This window comes from Sabethes cyaneus, chromosome 1 (assembly GCF_943734655.1).
Source record: "Sabethes cyaneus chromosome 1, idSabCyanKW18_F2, whole genome shotgun sequence".
Taxonomy (NCBI): Eukaryota; Metazoa; Arthropoda; class Insecta; order Diptera; family Culicidae; genus Sabethes; species Sabethes cyaneus.
In genome coordinates, this window is record NC_071353.1 from 130,200,138 (window position 1) to 130,223,876 (window position 23,739).

At 40.2% G+C, this 23,739-nt stretch overlaps 1 protein-coding gene across 1 annotated transcript in view; it reads left to right on the top strand.

Annotated features, from left to right (window-relative positions):
• Window positions 1-21,727, top strand: part of LOC128744928 (G-protein coupled receptor moody) — a 141,564-nt gene extending 119,837 nt beyond the window's left edge. The window contains exons 6-7 of the mRNA XM_053842030.1: window positions 12,293-12,427; window positions 20,311-21,727. Coding sequence (XP_053698005.1) covers window positions 12,293-12,427; window positions 20,311-21,727 — 1,552 coding nt within the window. The remainder of the gene's footprint in view (window positions 1-12,292; window positions 12,428-20,310) is intronic.
• The last annotated feature ends 2,012 nt before the right edge of the window (window positions 21,728-23,739 follow it).

The window sequence follows — 23,739 nt, forward strand, 5'->3', positions numbered from 1 at the left end:
TTTATATGTATAGATTTGTATGGGAGTCCCCCTCTTGGTGGTGGAAGAGATCTCTAACCATCATAAGAACCTTCCCTGGCACCAAGAACCCCTACATGCAAATTTTCACGCCAATCGGTTCAATAGTTTTCGATTCTATAAGGAACATAAAGCAGAAAGCAATCTATTTTTTTGGGCATAGATTTGTATGGAAGTCCCCCCTCTTAGTGGGGGAGGGGACTTTTGCCTTCGAGAGAACCTTCCGTAACCCCAAAAACCCCTACATGCAAATTTTCACGCTGATCGGTTCAGTAGTTTTCGATTCTAAAAGGAACATAGGGACAGACAGACAGACAGACAGACAGAAATCCTTTTTTATAGGTATAGATTGGTATGGGAGCCCCCCTTCTTATTGGTGAGAGGGGTCTCTAGCCAACATAAGAACCTTCCCTGGCCCCAAAAACCCCTACATGCAAATTTTCACGCCGATCGGTTCAGTAATTTTCGATTCTATAAGGAACATACGGAGAGACAGACAGACAGACAGACAGTAATCCATTTTTATAGGTAAAGATAAAAGTTAAAATTCATCCTTACGTACATATAAACATGCTAATAAATCCTATTTTATGCGCAAAATTGGCATATCCGTGGTATCTAGGAAGCGATGTACGTGATGAAACATACGCGTTTCATCGATATAAGTTATATACGATAATATCCGATTAAGCCCGACCCGCTCCGTGCTGCTATACGATTCAATGCTGAATATTGTATGTATGTCAGCTATTATCATTATATACGACTGAAAATCAACTTGAGCGGACTTGATTAAGCTTTGGAAATTGAAATAGTTGGGCTAGTTGGGAATTGAAATAGGAATTAATTTGGATTAGAAGTTTTACTTGGAATTAGATATGAAATTTGGAGTTGTTATTTGAAATTGGACTTGAAATTTTACTTGATATTGGAAATAAATTAGGCTTAGGATTGGAATAGATATGTGATTTAAAATAGAAGTGAAATTGGACAAGATTGAATTTGAAATTTAAATTGGAATTGAAATCGGACGGAAATGGGATTCAAATTGAACTAGAAATTAGACTTGGAATGACACTTGTTCAAATTGTACTAGAAAAAAACTGAACTTATGGTTGACATTGAATTAGACTTGGGCTTGAAATTTGGCATAACGTTTTACATGAAATCGACATATTTCATCTTACTCTCTCAAACGTTTTATCTCTTTTCTAATTTTGTTTCTTTTGTACAGTCCCATTTTTACATTTTTTCCGGTTTTTCTTTTTTTTGTGTGCCGTGCTTTCTATTTTATCGTTACGTTTTTCGTTTTTTTCTGTCCTTCTTTTTCAGTCTTGGTTTTCTACTTATTTTTCCTTTCGTGTTTTTACCAGTTTTAATCTTTTTCTAACCCATTTTTTTCACCTTTCCTTCTCGTTTTCTGTCTTTTTTGCCTTTCTATTTCCGTTTTTCCTTCTTTTCTGTCACGTTTATTCGGTTTTTGGCTCCCCCTTTTCCAGATTTTCTATTTTTTTACTCTCAGGTTTTCTGTAGTCGTCACCCGTTTTTACATCTTTTTCTCTCCAGTTTTATCTTTTTCATTGGTTAGTTTTTTCTGTTGTTTTCTTCTTTTTCAGTTCCATTTTCCTATACAATTTACATTCTCCATTTCCATTTTCATTTTGTCTCATCTCTATCCTTTTATATGTCGTTTGACCCCTATTTCCCATTTTTCTCCTCTATTGATTCGATCTTCTCTCGCTATTCTTCTTATCCCTTTCAGTTTCGCTTGTTTCCTGCTCCGTTTTCCTTTTCTTGTCTGGTTTTCCCTCTTGTCCTTTCCCGTATTTTCAACTTTTCTGTAACGATTTTTTTCAATTTTTGTCCTTCTATCGTTTTTATTTTTTTTCCTTAGTTTTACCTTTTTTCCTCCCATTATTTCTACTGTCTCTTCTTTCCTTGTCCCGTTGATTTTCTCTTGTTTCCTCTTTTCTGTTCCATTTTTCGTCTATTTTCTTCCGTTTTTCCTCACCCGTTACAGGCCCGTTTTTCCTCTTTTTAGTTTTTTGTTTGCTGTTCTGTTAAGCCCTTTTCTTTTTTTTTCCTTTCCATCTGTTTCGTTCTTCCTATCATTATACCCTGTTTGTTTGTTTGTTTATTTCATTAAAGACACTTTACATCATTTCGGTGCATTCGCGTCTGTCATTATGTCCTGCTGTTCCTCCTTTTTTGTTAAATTCTGTGTGACTTTTCTTTTTTCATTTTTTCTCTCAGTTTCCCCTATTTTTGTTCTTGTTTCTCAATTTTATTGCTCCCGTATTTTCACTCATTTTCTTTTCCGCCTTTTCTCTCCCGTTTTTTCTTCTTTGTTGTACCGTCCTATCTCTTAAGCAACTAAGACACTCTACTTTTTGCTCTTTTCGTTTTGTTATCCTTTCTGTTCAATTTATTCTCACTTTATTTCTCGTTTTCCACTTTTTTCTTTTTTTTCTCTTCCATTTTTGGCGTGGTACACAAATTACGTAACGTAACCTCCCTACCACCCCCCCTGCGTTTGAAAAAAAATGCACAATTCGTTTAATTTTTTTATTTTTACAAACTCAAGAAACGAACCGATTCTGCATTCCTATCAAAACCGAGAGAGTTTCACAGCTTAAACGACAAGGCATCACCCCTTGTTGCATGTTGGGCACAGCTGCTCAGATTTATTTAGCGAACAATAATTCCGTTTTTTTGTTTAATTTGATAAATTTGTTACGTAACTCTTCTTATGACTCCCCCTCCCCCCTACGTAACAAAAAGTAACGGAAGCTCGACCTCTCCCCCTCCCCTCTGACCGTTACGTAATTTGTGCACGAAGCCTTTTTGGCTCGATTCCCCTTTTTTCTCCCTCTGTTTTTCTTTACCGCTGTTTTTTTTTCTTTCGTTTTTCTTTTTTTTCATGTCAGTTTCCCTTCGTATTCTCTCTAGTGTTTTTCGACCACGTTTGTTGTCGCGTTTTTCATCAGGCTATTTCCGTTTTTTTTTGCCAGGTGCAGCAGGAGTCGAACCTCTAGATCAATCGATTATCCATCTGTGAACATAATTTTCCGACCTTTTCTTTGGAGTTTTCCACTATCATTTAGCTTAGAGTAAGACTGGAAGTCGGAAATAAAAACACACATAAATTGATTTCAAACTAAATTTGAAACGAAATTTGAAACCGGACTTGAAGTTGAACTTTTGAAAGTCATAAAATTGGACATGAAATCGGACCTAGAATTGCACCTGAAGTTGGACTCAAATCAAAATTAAATTGAACTTGAAGTTAGACTTGAAATTAAACTCAAAATAGCAATTGAATTTGGTCATGAAATTAAATACAAATTAGGCTTGAAATTAAACTTGAAATTTAAATAATCACTGGTTACGAAATTCAACTTGAAATTGGACCTATTTTTACGCAATTAATTTACTAATCGCAAAACTAGTGGCAGCAGTCTGCCAGTAATTAAAAACTGCAAACTTCTGTGCCACAGAAAATGTTTTATATTATATTAAATCTTAAAGAGAAGCTGTGGCACGTGCCCTAGTCTGGTGCGCCAGTGATTTGGCTTCATTGCATAAATAAACCCCTGCCAGATATAATAATTATTCCATAACTTCCACCTGGTGACCGGGCCGGCAGTAACGCTTCAAATTGCCGTGCAAGGTAAAGTTTGAGAGGTGCTCGAAACAGATTGAATGGACTAAACAAACAGTCAGTGCACGGATAATAATTGGCTTTCGATGGAAGCTTGGTAGAGGAGCGTGAAAGGAGATTTAGAAGGCTGGTTTTTAATTAGGTACTCTATTTGATGAAATACTTTCAATTTGGGTACAAATACTAGAGCAGGAAAATGTTAATCCCGTAGCCGTAGCAGATCAGCACCATTCCTTTGAGGCAGGAATACGATTGAAGGGCCGCATACCGAAACAGGATAATTCAATTTCATTTCTAAGGCTGCCAAGTTAAAATCCTACTTTCCGATGTTGTAAGGTTTAAAAATACTTTTCCCACAGGAACTAACATTTTAATTTGCATTCAAAATAGTCTTAAATTAAAGAATATTTACACCTGCTTTGAAGGTAAAGTTAACAATAGACTTCGTTTGTACCTCCACCTTGACTGTCTTTACTGCCCGAATATGATTGAATGACGAACTTCACATAGGTAAGATAGGCAAGGCTCTTGTTCTAATTCCGTTTCATCTCCCACGTTTTTTGGCACAAATAAAAGTAACAATTTCGTACAAACTAGCGAAGCGGAAAATTGATATTTACTCAACTCCAGCTGTGCAGAAGCTCTGCAGGTACCTCTTGAACTACCTGTGAGTAATCACATCGAAAAGTTGAATTAACTTTGGCGAATAGCGAACAGTAGCGGCGAAATTCCGTGAAAAGATCAATCAAAATATCTTCCGTTGGAGCCCCGCTCTGTACGATTAAGGCGAGACTAATAGCAGGATATTAATAGCGGGCTTCGTTTTCTGTGCGAATCGGACGGTATTAAGTGGAGCTTTCCATGACTTTTGCTTGACGCGTAGGAGGATGCTCACTCCGTTCTCCTGCTGTGTCTGAACTGACATGAATTTACGGAGCAATTGAAGTGATCCGATCCGAAAATTTATTTGCTTCACAATTATTTTTCTTTGAACAGCAATGAAATATGAAGATTTCTTTCACTTTTCCGGTTGAGGTACGTTACCGGTGTTTAAAGGTTTGAAAATTAATTCTTTGCAAACTTTTGGTGCCGGAAGATAAAGCGGAATGAAAGCTAAACTTTAGCTTACCTCCCAACATTTTCCCAGAATGTGTAATACTAAGTACCAGCAAGTATAAAAATAAAGAATTTTTTTGAAATAACTTCAAGGCAGGTAAATATTTATTGTTATTTAAAATTGATCTGAGGCTTTAGATTCCTTCGCTAAACCTAGAAGCTTCACGTAGAAAATTTACATGGCTAATTCAGTTAATAAAGAAAAATTTCCGATTAATTTCTACTAGTTATTTTATTATTCTGACAGATTCGCATTGTGCCTATGAGTTGCAGGCTTCATCAGTGTCTGTTCGAACGTTGCTTTAACCGAAATCAAGTTTTTCCTTTCTTTATTTTTGGATTCTATTAGGACACTCTACAAAGGAACTTCAGTAAATATATAGCTTGTGTTTTGAATAAGTATAAAACATACTACCCACATCTATCTCGAGCGGGTTAAATGTAGCAGGAAGGGTAGCACACTACTTCCTTCCATAAACGAAACGGAACACAAAAGATCGCTTCCAATTGTTTTAGAATTTGCTTTGTTTGAAAGGATAATTAAAAGCTTAACTGAGCCTTTACTCAATAACTTCATACAAATGTTTGAGATGAGCCAATTAAATGAACTAGGTGGATTGGTATTGTACTACCTTTATCGGCCATATTCATTTCACACTGTAGTTATTTACTTCAACTCTACAGGTAGAAGATTAAACATTAAAGCAGACCCTTGCTATGAGTGAAGGTTTCCACTAATTCTCGTAGGTGATTGACCTACGTCTATACGGCTATGTATATCTCGCAGAAATCGCAGTATATTCTCACTGATTTCTATTTCGTAGATTACAGGACATACAAAGCAAGAATGTAATTACGACGAAGACACTAATGCTTATGAGTATACTGCGCTGCTAAAACATTCGGTTAACATTGTAGGAAAACTAGTCCTTGTTACTACCGACAGCCACGTAGCCAGAGGTGGGGGCCAGGAGCCCTATCTTGGCTCCTAATACATTATGTGCATATCTTATACTGCTTATAAATATAATACAGTACATTACATTTAATGTATTGTAGTTCTAAACGAAAAAATATGCATATAAAACAGTTAAAATCAAAATTGGGCCCCCGGGCCCCCACTTATGCCTACGTGGTTGACTACCGAATAAATTCACAAATCATTTTTGTGTTCCTGTTTCTGTGTTTCTGCTCTCATGTTTCTGTTTTTGTGCTTCTGTTTTTGTGCCTCTGTTTTTGTGCTTCTGTTTTAGTGTTTTTGTTTTGGTGGTTCTCCTGTTCCTGTTTCTGTGTTGCTGCTCTTGTGTTTTAGTGATTTTGTATTTTGTTTTGGTGGTTCTGGTTCTGGTTCTGGTTCTGGTTCTGGTTCTGGTTCTGGTTCTGGTTCTGGTTCTGGTTCTGGTTCTGGTTCTGGTTCTGGTTCTGGTTCTGGTTCTGGTTCTGGTTCTGGTTCTGGTTCTGGTTCTGGTTCTGGTTCTGGTTCTGGTTCTGGTTCTGGTTCTGGTTCTGGTTCTGGTTCTGGTTCTGGTTCTGGTTCTGGTTCTGGTTCTGGTTCTGGTTCTGGTTCTGGTTCTGGTTCTGGTTCTGGTTCTGGTTCTGGTTCTGGTTCTGGTTCTGGTTCTGGTTCTGGTTCTGGTTCTGGTTCTGGTTCTGGTTCTGGTTCTGGTTCTGGTTCTGGTTCTGGTTCTGGTTCTGGTTCTGGTTCTGGTTCTGGTTCTGGTTCTGGTTCTGGTTCTGGTTCTGGTTCTGGTTCTGGTTCTGGTTCTGGTTCTGGTTCTGGTTCTGGTTCTGGTTCTGGTTCTGGTTCTGGTTCTGGTTCTGGTTCTGGTTCTGGTTCTGGTTCTGGTTCTGGTTCTGGTTCTGGTTCTGGTTCTGGTTCTGGTTCTGGTTCTGGTTCTGGTTCTGGTTCTGGTTCTGGTTCTGGTTCTGGTTCTGGTTCTGGTTCTGGTTCTGGTTCTGGTTCTGGTTCTGGTTCTGGTTCTGGTTCTGGTTCTGGTTCTGGTTCTGGTTCTGGTTCTGGTTCTGGTTCTGGTTCTGGTTCTGGTTCTGGTTCTGGTTCTGGTTCTGGTTCTGGTTCTGGTTCTGGTTCTGGTTCTGGTTCTGGTTCTGGTTCTGGTTCTGGTTCTGGTTCTGGTTCTGGTTCTGGTTCTGGTTCTGGTTCTGGTTCTGGTTCTGGTTCTGGTTCTGGTTCTGGTTCTGGTTCTGGTTCTGGTTCTGGTTCTGGTTCTGGTTCTGGTTCTGGTTCTGGTTCTGGTTCTGGTTCTGGTTCTGGTTCTGGTTCTGGTTCTGGTTCTGGTTCTGGTTCTGGTTCTGGTTCTGGTTCTGGTTCTGGTTCTGGTTCTGGTTCTGGTTCTGGTTCTGGTTCTGGTTCTGGTTCTGGTTCTGGTTCTGGTTCTGGTTCTGGTTCTGGTTCTGGTTCTGGTTCTGGTTCTGGTTCTGGTTCTGGTTCTGGTTCTGGTTCTGGTTCTGGTTCTGGTTCTGGTTCTGGTTCTGGTTCTGGTTCTGGTTCTGGTTCTGGTTCTGGTTCTGGTTCTGGTTCTGGTTCTGGTTCTGGTTCTGGTTCTGGTTCTGGTTCTGGTTCTGGTTCTGGTTCTGGTTCTGGTTCTGGTTCTGGTTCTGGTTCTGGTTCTGGTTCTGGTTCTGGTTCTGGTTCTGGTTCTGGTTCTGGTTCTGGTTCTGGTTCTGGTTCTGGTTCTGGTTCTGGTTCTGGTTCTGGTTCTGGTTCTGGTTCTGGTTCTGGTTCTGGTTCTGGTTCTGGTTCTGGTTCTGGTTCTGGTTCTGGTTCTGGTTCTGGTTCTGGTTCTGGTTCTGGTTCTGGTTCTGGTTCTGGTTCTGGTTCTGGTTCTGGTTCTGGTTCTGGTTCTGGTTCTGGTTCTGGTTCTGGTTCTGGTTCTGGTTCTGGTTCTGGTTCTGGTTCTGGTTCTGGTTCTGGTTCTGGTTCTGGTTCTGGTTCTGGTTCTGGTTCTGGTTCTGGTTCTGGTTCTGGTTCTGGTTCTGGTTCTGGTTCTGGTTCTGGTTCTGGTTCTGGTTCTGGTTCTGGTTCTGGTTCTGGTTCTGGTTCTGGTTCTGGTTCTGGTTCTGGTTCTGGTTCTGGTTCTGGTTCTGGTTCTGGTTCTGGTTCTGGTTTTGGTATTCTGTTACTGTTGTCTAGTTTTCTACCTTTGGTATTTTCTCCTTGTTGCAGTCTGTTTATCTATTTTTTTTGCTTTATTTTCTCGCATTCCACCGTTTTCTATTTTTTCTGCTTAATTTTTTTCTGTTTTCTCGGGTTTTTTCATGTTCTATGCCCCCTGTGTTTTCTTATTTACCCTATTTCTTTATTTTTACACTCTTGGTTTCTTCCGTTTTCATCTTTTCTATCTGTTATGATTACATTTTTGGTTCGGTTTTGGGTTTTCTCTATTTTAAAATTATATTATTTTATTTTCGCGTTTTTTTATTGCCCGCTTTCTTTGTTTTCTTTGCTCTTAATAGTTTCTTGTTTCCGTTTTCTTATTCAAGTTCTTATATTTCCTTTGATTTATCTGTAGCCTATATTTTATCCATTAACATTGTTGTCGCAATCAATCGTGCTGTGTGTTTTCTATCTTTTCACTGTCATCTGCTCTCTCTGTTGTTTCTGTTTCATTGCTCTCTATGTTTCCATGCTTGCTATGTTTCATCAGTTGTCACCTTTTAACTAATTTTATTTGTTTTCAACCTTTCCTTATTCCTTCAATTTCTGTGTCTTTTTTTTTCGTTTTTTCGTTTATTCTAACTTTGCATGTTGGCTTCGAGGTAGGACGCTGGTCTAACAAGCCAACTGTCGCATGTTCTAACTGGGACTATGAGAGACTGTAAGAGTTCATAGGTACGAAACTCTCTACCACTGCCCTGTACACTAGCTTAGTTTTCGCTTTTTTCAATTTTGTGTGCATTTATTCCCGCTTTTACCGTTATTTTGTCTGATTCTCTCATTCTGCCTTCTGCCATTCTGTTTTTTCAATTTTACCTTTTTAAAACTTCCCCTTTTCTCGCTTTTCTACACTTTTGATTTCGCTGTTTTTTTAATTTTCACTGTTTCGTGTGTTGTTTTTTTTTGGTTCCTTCATTTTTTGGTCCGTCTGTTTTTTTTCTCTCTACATTTTTACCGGTGTACGGGTTCTTCGCTTATTCTGTTTCTGTTTGTTTCTATCTTTGTTGCATCCTATGGTTACTCTGTTTGTTTGCTCTATCTTCTGGCTTTCTCCTTTTTTTTCACCATTACGTAGCTCGACTGTTAGCTTCGTTATTTGACCTGTGCTTTTCCTAGAATTTCTAGTCTAAAAATACTGAAATCAGTATGGCTGTTTTTCATGCACTCCGACGTTTCGTCTGTTTGTTTTAGCCTTTATCAAGTATAGAAATGTTTCTTTCCGTAATTAATCTTTAATTTTAAGGATGTAAATGTCTTCACTAGCATTTCTATGCATATCTGTTGTCTTTCCAAAAAAAACGATGCTGCTATCATTGTGTAAACCAGTTTAAACCTTAATACACTAACTGTTCACGCCGTGGCTTTCTCCGCAACTTTCGTAATATACTTTCATATTTCTCTGTTTTCTATTTTCATCGATATATCCGTTATCTCTGTCTGTATTGGCACTGGTATCTCTGTTTTCTCTTTTCTGTACGTTTGATTTTCTCTCTGTTGTCCCTTTAATCCGCTTGCTATTCACTTATTTATAGCAGTTTTTTCTCCTTCGGTTTTCTGCTTTCTTTGCTTTCCTCAGTTTTTGTTTTGCTTTCTTTTCTATTTTCCTTGTGCTTGCTGTTCTTGCTTCTATTCTCTTTTTGTTTTTCTCGTATTTGTTTCCACTTATTTTTTTGTTTTTTCACTGTTTACTGTTTTCTTAGTTATCACTGTTTTCGAACAGCAGAAGAAAAGTAGAAAACGTTAGAATGAGAAAAAAGAAAGATAAAAGGAAACTTGAGATTAGTCTAAAAAGGAAACTGCCAAGATGGATTGAAGCATAGAGAAACCATAGAAATGAAAGAAACTAGTAAAAACAGAGAGAACAAAGAAAGCAGAAAAAAGAGAAGAACAACAATAAGAAACAATAAGAATTGAGAATACAAAAAATTGAAAACAGAAAATGTAGAAAACGTTGGAAAAATGAGACAGATCACAAAGGAAAACCGATGAACAGGACTGAGAAAACGGTAAACAAAGAACTCCGAAATAGTGAAAATAGTTGAATTATAAAACAGCGAAAAGAGGGCAAACAAGAAAAACAGAAAAAAAAACAATCTAAACAAAAAGAAATAACAATGTTAAAACTTAGCACAAAGCTTAAAACAAAGTAAAACAAACGAACAAAATAGCACAGAACTCAAGCAAACAACCAAAACTAAGAAAACAAGAAAACCAAAAACCAGAGAACCGCTCTAAGAGATATCATTTGAAATCGGAGAAAGAGAGAGAGAGGAATACTGTTTTCTTTCTACCGTACAAAGACTTGCCGGAGGGACTATCGGCAACGCACTGCATGTTTCTATCACACTGATAGAGTAAATAACAGTCTATCTTCTCGACGGTAGAAATAAAGAACAGTCATACATAGTAATTATTTTCGCACGAGGTGTGCATGGTGTGAATGGAAAATGGTAGCATTTGAGAATTAAACTAGGTATTAGACTACCTAATATAACGGGCTGCAGCAGTTCAGTCAGTAAAACATTTGCGTATCAACCGAAAGAGCGTCGGTGTGGGCCTCACCTGCCCTTCCACAACCCAATATATTTTTGGTCTATATCGAAATTTTTGAGTTCATCCAATCAAATCATTCTTCGCATCAGACATTTCATTCTTTTCCCAAAAAAATTGTTATTCAATTTTCGATATATTCGTTTACGATTGTTTTTTTGTTTCCATTTTTTGTATCTTTCACTCTTTGCTAATATTCATTGATTGATTGATTTGATTTGTTTTCTAGTTTTTCTTGCATATTTCTTTGCTTGCTCTTTTTTCTTGTCAATGTTTTCTTCTTTTGCTGTCTTCTCACTCTGAAATGTTTATAGTTTATTCTGTTTTCACCGCTCTTTCTTGTTGCCTCTATATTCTCGATTTTACCTGTTTTAGTATTCCCTGCTTTCTTTCTATTTTTCTTTTGCATGGTATTTTAATGAGCTTTTTAGGAAAAACATGTTCAATCTATCATGAAGCAATTTATATTTGAATGTTTTATATTTGAAGAAAGACTAAAAACGTTGCTACAATGCTAGTACCTTATTAGTAACTAAGTGAATGTTCATTTAGTTACTAATGAGGTACTGATATTGTAGCTCCGTAAATACAAAAGATACAGCAAAACTTTATTCAGCATAATTGTGGATAATAACCAGTTCTACAAATGTTCCATATATATATATTTTTTTCATTCATTTTTTATTTGATTCTACTATTACATGATATTTTTTAAAGATATTCAGTGCCGATAATGCAATGGAGACGCATGGTGTTTTTTTCCTTAGAAATGTCAATTTCTAAAAGCAAAAAACAAAGGTAAAAGTAACACTCTTCGTCAAAGTCGTCAACTGACTAAAGTGTATATGCACAGTGCTAGTGTTTTAGTTTCACTAACTTCTTATTCTAGCTCAGTGAGCTTCCCCAAGGCAAACCAACCACACAGTAATTTTGCTTACACGTTTAATAACATGTCTTAGACTTCTGCAATCTCACTCAGGGTTGAGATCTACACAAACCGAAATATTTTCTGTTTGCTTTTCCAGCATGGTTCACCCGAAATGGCGTTCACAACGATTAGCCTGAAGGCCTCAAACCGGTATCGCGGCAAAAGTAATCGACGGTGCGGAAGCGAAATAAGTTGTTTCCTCTCTTCGGGAAATTTTCAATGTCCAATCAAAATACGCAACTCATCTCCGTATTTCATCGTTGGAAGATGGCAAAACTTTTCTTATTGCCCAGTCGACAGTCATTTGAACTCTAATGAATGAAAGGTTATTTGAAATGAGAACCCTAATTGATCGGAATTCTAGCAGATATGAACAGCAAATTGTGGTATTTCTTCATTAAAAAAGACTGCAATGTTTTTCAATCAAGAAAAAAAACAGCGAAGGATTGGCAAAAATATATGGTTCATGTGCTAGATATTGGTTCAGACTTTCTAACAAATTTACGACAACATGACTCAAACGACTAAAACGAACATAAATATTAAAGACGTATTGTTATCTTGCTGTGTACGATAATGGTATTTTGGCTTTGCTCATGTTGAGCCCCCCTCTACTGGGGCTGGTCTACAGCAAGAGCGAACCCACATCAAATTGTCAGCCACGAAAAAAAAAATCTCCCACTTCTTACAACGAAAGACGCAGTTTTTTTTTCAATGAAAGCACATCAGTTCCTGTTACTGATGCGTTGTTGTTCAGTTCAGTGACCAACTGCCTGAGGTTGCATAGCAACTTCGTTGTTATTTTTCTTTACGCTTTTTTAAAAAAAAATTTCATTCATTCCAGGTTGGCTCGGATGACTCTGGTGGAGACGTACGAGAACCAGGCCCACTTCGATATCACCTATCTAATGTTCGTGTGGATCGCATTCCTGCCGACGGTCATTGTTCCCTGGATTTATGCCAGCTGGGTGCTGTCGAGGTGAGTTTCCATGTGAATCTTTCTTCCTTCCTTTCAAATATCAAGTATCCTCCTCTCGGTTGCACTGGCTGGTGGTAACTACGGCCAGGCGTCCCCATCGAGTGGAGACGCCTGACTGCTTTCAAATACAGCAAACACTTCTTCTCCCCGGGCGAACTCGGGGGCGCATCTAACGGCTGCTACGGCGGCGGTACCACTTCACAACGCCCGAAAATACCACGATTAACGAGCTTGGTGCTGGTGCCAAAGCTGCCGAAATGTCATAAATATACGGCTCCTTTTCTCGGCATTCCCCACCGCAACACTACACTATGACATTAAGCGTATTATCACTGATGATGAGGCTCGTTATTTGCTTTCGACCATCATCACCATCACTAGTGCGATGTCGGTACCTACCATGGCATGGATGGGATGGAAATATAGAGTGGCAGCCACAGCATTTCCATTTCCTAAGTTTTGTTTTGCTAGTAGTTCCAAATGCGTCTCGGTGGTTTGTTATCGTGGCCTATCATCACCGGGCGGCACCATATCATCATCTTCGTCACCCTGCTGTGTCATTCTAAGGAGCATAGAACCATATTTAATAGTCGGGAGCAGGAGTTGTCGGGGCTTCGGCCTAATAATAATAGCTGCGTGACAACTTTAGTTTACTGGCACATTTGGTGATGTTTGCTCGTTGGGTCGTAGGCATATAGGTAGACAAAGTTTTTAATGACATTCAATTTCCACAAGAGCGAGTGTGTTGGCAGTTTTCACTTAAACACAATTGGTTTCTAAAACACCAGTCGTGTCCTAATTGAATTGGAAGAATTCACACTATAAGAACATTTACGCAACCTTTCTTCGAACTGAACCCAAGTTTAACCCATTTGTCTGGTACCGAACATATAGAGAGCTTTTAGGTAATTTTAATCCTTTTTCCTATTCTACTGCGTTTTAGAGCTTTTCGAATTTTGACAGTACGCAATGGAATGTGTGATCTACATGAAATGACATTTATTATCATGAAAGGTAGATTCTGAATCATTATTATTGAGTAATTCTCGTTGAAACCGGACCACTACTGACATCAGGTCTTCAAATATTGGAACTTTTGGCTGAAAATGGTTAAAAAATGAAAATTATACTTTTAATACCTCGAAACAGTGGACTCCTCGTATAATTTCTAGCAAACCTTGAGATCTAATTTTATACCTATCATGCGATATTTTCTAAATTTGCAATGAAACAACTAACAAATGGCATAGCTCTGTAAAGAAAATGAACAGGGCTTTCAAATGGAGTAAAACAATTTTTGGCGGCCATCTTGCATTTGGCTGCCATGTTGGATTTTAACATAAAATCGCCTTTTTGCCATGAGCCTCCCAACCGATTTTCATTTTAAAGCTACCATTGCATTGGGAAGCTGAGAAAGAATTTTTTAGTCCATTTGAAAGCTCTGTTATTCTTTTTTCTAAAACCAGAATTAGTTGTTCCCTGATAGATACCTCAAGTCAAGTAAAAGTTGATTTTCCCATGTTTCCAATTCACCCAGGTCGACAGGACCGGTACGAGCCTGTGCGTCCACCCACCAACTCGTATATCAATGTATGAAAATTATCGTAAATATCTCCTAACAAATTCGAAATCGCAATTGAAGCTTGATAAAGTCGGCCCGAGTTGATTTTCTATCGTATATAATGATAATAATTGACATACATACGATTTTTAGCACAAAATCGTATAGCATTACGAAGCGAGTCGCGCATAATCGGATATTATCGTATATAAATACATATATAGTCGTGACGCTTATAATTATTTCTAATCACCAATATCGCCTCCAAAATCGTGCGGATATACCAATTTTGCGCATAAAATACGATATTTTGTCGCAGTGGCCTTTTAATCCAATGCCCTTCTGGCATACAAAAAAAAACTATATTTTAGCATGTATATTTATAGGTAATGCTAAGAAAATTTTCTATTTACGGCGCTATGGGGCTGCTACCCCGTTGGTAGCAAAAAAGCAGCCCTATAACGCCAAAAATATAAAAGATTAGCTGAGTGCCCGATCTTACTCGGGGAGCCTTTATCTCACAGCCACTTGTACATCGGTTATTGTAACTGAAATGCTTATAATGCAAAAATACAACGCTTGTTCCTCTTTCGGACGTTCCTCTCCATTTGTCAGCTCCCCCTCTTTTGTCTACCCGGCCACCTGCACATCTGTTTTCTTTACGGATATCCCTATAAAACCCTATAAAAAAAGAAAAACAAAGTTATTTTTCCTACTTGCACCTTCCGCTTTTAACAATGGCCACCCCACTCATAGGAAATGAATAGTTTTGTTATTGTACTTTTCTAAACACAGCTTTTTATTTATTTATTTGTTTAGTATTACATGCTATCCTAATAAAAAAGTAGAAGGTGCAACAGTGTTTCTTCCATGGATACCACAAACCTGTTATTCCTTTCATCTCACTTCAAGATAAAACTTGTTGGTAAACAATGTTTTTAGTGTCACCACCAGGAGCAAGTATGCACAAATTATTGGCTGAGCCCACTCTGGAGCATGCCACGTGAAGTTTACCATGGGAAAAACATTATGTTCTCAGATGAACTCCACGCTGTTTGAATGATTACCCCTGTAACTCAAACAGAGTCGGCCTACAACAATTAGCACTAATGATCGAACACTTTTTATACAGGTCACTTTGATTCGGTGCATAATTAGGGATCCTCCCCCACCTATTAGGGAACCTCCCCTCCCCCTTTTGGTTAACCCCCCAGTTCTGATTCCCTTATGTCAATGTGTCAAGGAACATGTGTACCAACTTTGATGAAGAACGGTCAAGCCGTTTCGGAGTTATGGCTTACCCCCTATTAGCGACCCTCCCCCACCAATTAGGAACCCCCCTCCTTTTGGTTGACCCCCCAGTGCTGATTCTCTTATGTCAAGGAACATGTGTACCAAATTTGATGAAGAACGGCCAAGCCGTTTCGGAGTTATGGCCTTCTCCCCTGTTAGGGACCCTACCCCACCTATTTGGGAACCTCCTCCCCTTTTTGTCGACCCCCCAGTGCTGATTCTCTTATGTCATGGAACATGTGTGCCAAGTTTGATGAAAAACGGTCAAGGCGTTTCGGAGTTAAGGGCTCCCCCTATTAGGAACTCTCCCCCACCTAATAGGGAACCTCCCCCTCTTTTGTTTTGACCCCCCCAGTGCTGGTTCTCCTAGATCAAGGAACATGTGTACCAAGTTTGATGAAAAACAGTCAAGGTATTTCGGAGTTAAGGCTCCACCCCCCATGTTACGAACCCCCCCCCCCCTTCTTTTGTCAACCCTCCAGTGCTGATTCTTTTATATCAAGGAACATGTGTGCCAAGTTTGGTGAAGATCGGTCAAGGCGTTCTGGAGTTATGGTGGAGCATACAAACATACATACTCACGCTCACTTTTATAAAACTATACTTTCTTCAACAATATTGTAGATAATAATTGACTCTACAATTATCCTTTATACTACTTGTTCGAATACTGTTTCGTTGAAGCGCTGTAATCGAATGAGCATCTACTGAGCAAAAAACGGAAAATGAAGCCTGCATGGACACCGCTAAGCACCTCATCGTACGTCCCATTTCAGAGCGCTGGATCAAGGATGGACTCTCGGGGAACTTCTGCCGTGATTTCCGCCGGTCTCTGCCCCCAGGTAGTCTCGTAGACCAGCAGTTCTAAGAGTAACTCTCCTCATAATGACGCCGCGATACGATGGAAGGTTATCGCTGGCGCTGATGAAGGTATTTTTGACGTCTATCGTCATCACGGTGCGATGTCGGTGCCGCTCTCGGTTCTAATTTTCTTGGCATGGTCGCATCGCATGACCTCACTTAGGTGTTCGTGAGCCCTTCCGCGCTTTGACCCGAAAGCTCAACGCCTGTTCTAAGTGCCTCAATGGTCAGATCAAAGGTTTTCGTCTCCTATTTGCGCCCAACTCATTTTATCCATTGCACTGCACTAGCATCTTTTTACGCTGCATTGTAGCGGATCGCCTGGAACATCTCTCCCTTTTGAGTTCGCCTGGTTCTTACCACTTTCTCTCCGAGTTCCTTCAACTCCGGGACCTCTCTGATTTTTCGGAGGATCGCTGCGTACGAAACGTTGGCGTTCGCCTCGACAACCAGCGCATCACCCTTAATCCTCTCCCGCCGAGGCCTGGGCTTCTGCTGCTCGCAATTCTCCACTACATTTGGTTTCTGCTTCGTCTTCTCCTTCTGGCTTGCGACGGTACGCCATCCACTATATTCGCCTTGGTACGGATTGTCTTCTTCTTTGTTCTTAGCTTTCTTTTGCTCCTCTTTCTCACCAGGCGTTTCCCTCTTCCTTTTGTCCGTGCGAGAAATCACCACTGGAGGTCTTTTCAGCGTCTCTGATATTTCAGCGGTTCTCTTCATGGCTTGGCTAAGCGCGTTTTCAGCAGCCAAAGCTCTAGGCTCGAGTTTCATATGCTCGCACTCAATTGTAGTCATAGCCGATTTAATGCTCACCACCAACTGCTTGATCTGCGAGTGGACATCATGTCTGTCCTTAACGAACTCTTAGAGCTCATCGATTTTCATTGTGATCTCCATCATCCCATCTCGGAGGGCGAAACCTCCAGGCTTTGGCGTGAGCATCTGAATCAAGGTCATGTGCCCTCCTTTCTTCTCTGCTGGAGGCGCTACTACTTCTACTCGTCAGTGTATCCTTGTTCGGCACTGATGATCGTTGCAGCCTTCTACTTCTCGCGTCTCCACCTGTGGCGTACAGCCGTTGCTGTTTTTGTTTTTGTTTTGGAGTGTACCCATACTCTTGGGTCGCTTCGTGCTGCTATCTCCTTCTTCATTGTGTTGGTTGGTTGAATTAATCATTTCTGTTGGGTCCCAACTCTAGGCCGCTATTTCCGCTCGAATTTGTGTAGTCGCCTTTACGATCCCTTGGTGATCTATGCAAGCAGGGAGGCCATGGCTAGGGACACTCCCCCTATCCTTCATGGGGATAGGGATGTCAGTATCGGATCAGCGTTAGTCAGGAATATATCATCTGAGCCTACATCACCGCACTTGGACGTATTTACTGAATATCGGCGTATATTTTGGTCTTAATAAAACGCTACTGAATTTGAGTTATAGTCGCGAGAAATGATGAAGTCGCTACGGCTAAATTGAGCCCATTTTCTGTGTTTGGTGCCTGTGTTTTTTAAATCCGACCGGCCGAAATAACCAGCACAGGAATTAAATGCTTTTCAAAAACAGATCAAAAGCGTGACCGATGGATAATTTGTCGCTATTGCCTACATTCCGGATTCATTGAAGATAATTAGTTTTGCAGTCTTTTTTGATTAAAGCAGAGGAGCGTTTGGTGTGAAAAATGTTAGACTGAATACTGGACAAGTTTCGATCTGCGGCTAAAAATATATTGGGTTTAGTCGTGGCACTGGGACTCCAACCCAGTTTTGCAGTGACAACAGCTTGCGGTTGGCGCTAGTGTATCATTGAATCGTTCATATATGTTAGCGCCGGTTGTCACTCAAATACTAGCTATGTCAACGCGATAGAAGCATTTCAGGTGTTTCAGGCCTCACATATTGGTAGTAGTGTAAATAACGCACCATATACTGGAATTTAAAAACAAAATGCTGCTGATGGCTAGTGAATGAAAATTGATTTGTATTTTCATATCAGAGCGGAATTTTTGTCTTCTTCCGTGATAAAAAGAAGTAGAATTGTTCTGTGATAGCATATTCACAGCTGTTTAGTTTCTAGAATAAGTAAACGTGATCATAATTGTGTGTTTTCCAAACCATCATCTACGCGTAAGCGATTACTGCTGGTTTTTTCAGCCTGGTTACGTGCCAGTGGAAAAACAGTGGTTTTGATGTTTATTGAATAAAATTTAGCAAATTACTTACATTTTTATGAAAATAGTTATAACACTATAAAGCCTATGAGTGCTATATTCGTTTCAGTATTGTTATATAGCGGCAAAGTTTTTATTTGGGAAAGTGTAGCCAAAAAAGGTAATGTATGCCGAAATTAGTAGCGTGATGAGAATACCCTCCCGTACCCTACTGCTCATTCTCCACATACTGCTCATCAGGGATGCCAGGTGATTTTTTGAAAAGTCTTCACGAATCAAGGAAAAATGTCTTCATTTGTCTTCTTTCGGTTTCCGCTCATTTAAATTGCATGGTGAAGACATGTCTTCACATGTCTTCAAGCGAAGACATTTCACTTTTTTGTAACCAAAATGTCTTCAAAATGAAGACATGTCTTCACTTCTGGCATCTCTGCTGCTCATACAGATGAAATGAATTCAGCAATGCCAACCTGAAAACAACGATTCGAGCGAATCGCTTGCGTTTATGTTGTTCTCTACATTCCTTCATTCTCGGTAATCTCGGTCAGTAGCTTAGTAGTCATGTCCATGGGATGACAGATGAAAGAATACTACCAGGGGTAAAACTGTGTGCCCTGAATGCATTTTATACAAGTAGCTGGTAAGCAGCCATGTTTTCGGTGCCAACATGTTAGCGTTAGCGTAAACGAGAAATCATATATTCGCAACTCTTCACTCAAGTTAGCTCTTCAGCTGCCTTTAGGCAACGCAGTCAATTTTTTCGAGCACTGGTTATGAGAAATCTTATAAAAACACATTAAAAATTACAATTATTTGATTCAAGCCGACCTATTTATGCCTTTTTTTATAATTTTAGTATCAAACGAGAAGTCTTACCGCTTTACCGCTTCGAATATACCTGCTAAATAGCTTAATAATCTGTCTTAATGATCTTTCAATGAGTGCCAATGTCTGTCTTTTTTACCATTTTATGCAGAAGGAATTTATCCAATTTTGACATTTTATGCAGGTCTAAATGGAACGCTAATCACGTTCCCTTCTCGATATGTCAAAGTTATTGAAATTATTTTTTAAGAAAACTGTTTTGACATGAAATAACAGCAATTCCATAAAAAAAAGATATATCGAAATCTTCAAATGCGTCAAATTTTGTCAGAAAAAAACTTGAAAAAACTCACTCCGTTTTGAGACAGCTTTCAGCAACTTTTTGAACGCGAATGTGAACTGTTTTCTTGTTGTTCATGCTCTCGGTATAGCTCTGCAAGATTAAATAACTTTCATTCATTCGTAAGGAGGCAATTTAACCGTTTAATTTGTTTTATTAATCAAGATTCAACAAAAGTTCATTCATTTATTGTCCACACACGGGTTGTTATCCCGTCACACCAACAACCAACAGCAAACCTGACAGGCCAATTATGAAGACGAAATTTATTTCAGACCAAAGCCGACAACCGCGGCCGTAACCGTTACCAGACGGGACATAAAAATAGGTAAACATAAAACATAACCACCACGCTTGGGTAGTATTTGGTACACAATCGAACTCTGAAACAGAAGCAATTAATCTTACAGTGTCATTTAATAGCTGCGAGAGCTGCCTATCCCTGCTTGGTTGTGTCGTGTTGGTTGTCGAATACACACGACAGCCCCGCTCCGCTGCTGTTTGATTTATGACTTATGCCGAAAAACAATCCTTTGGCGCTATTTCATTGAGCACAATGAGCGTGAAACACTGCCAGTCTGTCCCAACAGGTGGTGCTCGTTTCGGGGCAGAGACTAACGCAGATGTTACACTTCGATTTATTTCTTCGAACGAATCAATGTTTTACAATCCTTTGAGGTGCCTTTGTCGACAATATTAAAAACCTAATAAACGATGATTGTTTTATTTGTTTTATTGGTTATTGCAAAACCAACCAACCAACTGACCCAGTTTACTTCCAAATATTGACCAAATACCATTTATTTTAACCACATTTAATGTTTTTTTAATTTCAGACCCGCGAAAGAACGTCTCAGAGGGTACTTACGACTATCCTCTCGGAGAAACACGGCCACAAAATCCGAGCCATCCGTAGACGACGGCAGTTCCCCGCCGGGCATCAAAACACCGCTATCGACGCAAATGTCAACAATTAGCAGCAGCCACCCGGCATCGGCGGTGACATCTTCCGTGCCCATCTCTACCGTAGCTAACGACGGAAAGCCTCAAGCCGTGGTGCAACACGCCCGTGTCAAAGCTTTACCATCGATCGATCGATCCAAATCCCCAGCAGAAAGCAGCACCAGAACGCAGCAATCTACTTTGGAAAGCAGCAGTACCGTGCCGAGCACGCTTCCGACTGGGCGTCCCAAGCGACAGCTGCCTCCACCATTGCGAATTGAGCACAGCAACTTTAGCAAGACTCCGTCAACCAGAAGCCGTAGCTCGTCGGGCAGTACGATTCAACGATCCTCACTTCGATCAACCCACAGTAGAGCAAATTCGAACAACGAAATCGTTTCTATTTCCAATAGGAAACCTTTAGTAAATGCTGCCGAAGAAGAAGACGACTGTTGCTCATCTCTGGCAGGTCATGGCTCCAACGTGACCTCTAGCACCTACTGCAACATCAACGAACGTGAAGTAGTCGCTCCCGAGATATACGAACCCATACAACGAAGCGTTCCACGGAAAACCTCCCAACACAAGCCACCTTCGCCATACTACCAATCCACAATCGACGGCGAAATCAATGACGTCGACTCCGATTCGGACCTCTACCAGCGAAAACCGGTTCGTTATGGTTCACTCTCCAAGCAGGACTCCGGTGTCCTGCAGCCAGCTCCCTCGATAGTTTCGGTTACCGAAAGTGAATACTCCTCTCGAAAAGGTTCACTCAGTACCCTTTCCCGCGATATGGAGATAATCGACCGGCTGGAACGGGAACGTAGCATGGACATTCAGGAGATGATTCAACGGGAGAAAAACTACGAGCACTATCTGGCTCGACAGAACTCCAAACTGAAATTCTCCACCAACTTTGACGACTACTTCGAGGAGGAACCTCCTAGCCAACCGATCGCGGTACCGCAGCCCAAACACCGTTCCGTCTCACCGCACATCGTTCGCAACGGTTCAAATCGACGCAGCAGCAGTCTTAGCTATTCCTCCGCTAAACGCGATAGCGGCTACGAACAGTCGGTAGCAGGAACGCCACCTTCACCGGCTGTCCTGCCAGCGCAACCGCCAACTCCGCAGCTGCAGCAGCAACCGATGCCGTCGGCCAACGACTCCGGCTATCATCACAACAATCGCGTTCCAAGGCGCTCGCTGGAATTGGAACGGCAACGGTTCATGCGAACACACAGCTCACACTCAAGCCGAAGTTCGACCAAATCGCGCGATAGGGTTAGCTTTCATGACGATATCTAATGGGATTAAGGTAAGGGCAGTACATATCTATGTGCCAAATTAGCTCCACGGAAGACTTTATACGGTTGCGGTTGCGGTTGCGGTTGCATGAGAACGTACTATAAGAACGTTCTCGAACGTAGGAACGTACGTAGGAGCGATAGGGGAAGTCTTGTACGACATTGCATAATGTGCGGTATTTTTGTAAAGAAAACTTAAAGATTTGTAAAAAAAAATACAAAAGAAAGTTAAAACTGTGAAACGATTAGGAGAGATCGAGTTTTTACACTGAAAGATTTTATGAGGCTGTTAATTTTTGTGTAGATTTAAGCAAGAAAAGATTTAGCGACGCAGAGTGACGGGCTTAGGATCTAAAAGCTCCAGCCAAAATTTGGCTGCATCATTGTTCCACTAGACTGGTAAGTTTTGTTTCTTCTCGTACCAAAAATATCATATTTACAGTCGTCTGTTATGGTTATGAACAAAATTGGCTCAATTTTTGTAACAAGTTCTTTGTTGTAAGCTCGAAATATTGGTTTTGGGAAAACTGATGAAACCTATTTTTGCTTTCGTCATATAATACTTATTCGAAAGGCAAGTTTAAAAACAGTTTCAGTCGAAATTTATTGTTTTATTCTGCAAATTTATAGCTTCCCGTTGTTATCGTTTCGGCCAAGTGCTCGTGTACTTGTTGTTTTTTATCCACACTGATGCTGGTTTGTTATCAGAACGTGAGCGGACTCCGATGGGGTTTTTATTGTTATTACCGATTTGGACTTCGACATAACAGAACATTCGAATCGGAAACCTGACATGGCGAGAAGATTAACTTCCAACAGCATAATCGCTAGATATCACTTGGATGTTTGCTGCATCCTACACTGTATTTCTTTTTGCTATATAACCGCTAGAGAGAGAGAGCAGTATGCTTATTATTAATTTTATGCGTGCTTGTGTGTAATGGGCATCATATTTCCTTCAATGCTTGCTCTACTTTGCCATCTGGTTTCTCATACGCCAGTGCTATCTCCAATTATAACCGTCCCTTGCGAGTGCTCATTAGGTTGCTCTGAGCAGTACACTAATTACAAGAGTGACTTTCGCACTGTCAAAGAGGCTAAATCGGGATAATATAGAATTCAGTATGAAGGAAGCTTAATGAGGGGCCTGAAAATAAGCCCATGCTAAAGTCACTGTGACATCGAATGGCATGTGTCTACTAAGATTTGAACCCAAGACCACTCGCTTGTAATACTAGATTCGGTAACCGATAGAGTCGGTCGGAGCTCTCGCAGTATCAAAAATTACTCTCCGCTGTACTCGGTTGTGGGCCACTCGTCGCCAATTCGTTAAGCGTCTCGACACATGCAAATCGGCATTGCACAATCATCCGGGGTCCTTGCGGTGTGGCCGGCCCACCGTAGTTTCCCAACTTTTGCCAGGTGTACGATGGGAATGCGAAAAGCTTATATTCTTATGATGGTTAGAGACCGCTCTCCCCACTAAGAGGGGGGGCTCCCATACAAATGAAACACAAATTTCTGCTTAACTCGAGAACTAATCAAGCAAATGGTACAAAATTTGGCTTGTGGGTGTTTCTGGAGATAACAATTTTTTCTATGGTGAATTGAGACCCCTTCCCTCTTTAGAAGGGGAATTATCTCTTTAAGAGGGGGGGCTTCCATACAAATAAAATACAAATTTCCACATAACTCGAGAACTAATCGATCAAATGGAACCATATTTGGCATGTTGGTGTTTTTCAGGCAAGAATTTTTTCTGTGATGAACTAGGACCCCTTACCTTTTTATGAAGGGGGGCTCCCATACAAATGAAATACAAATTTCCTCACAACTCGAGAACTAATCAATCAACTGGAACCATATTTGGCATGTGGGTGTTTTTGGAGGCAAGAATTTTTTCTATGATGAAAAAATGGACCCCTTACCTTTTTAGAAGGGGGGCTTCCATACAAACGAAATACAAATTTCCTCATAACTCCGGAAGTAATCAAGCAAATGTAACCAAATTTA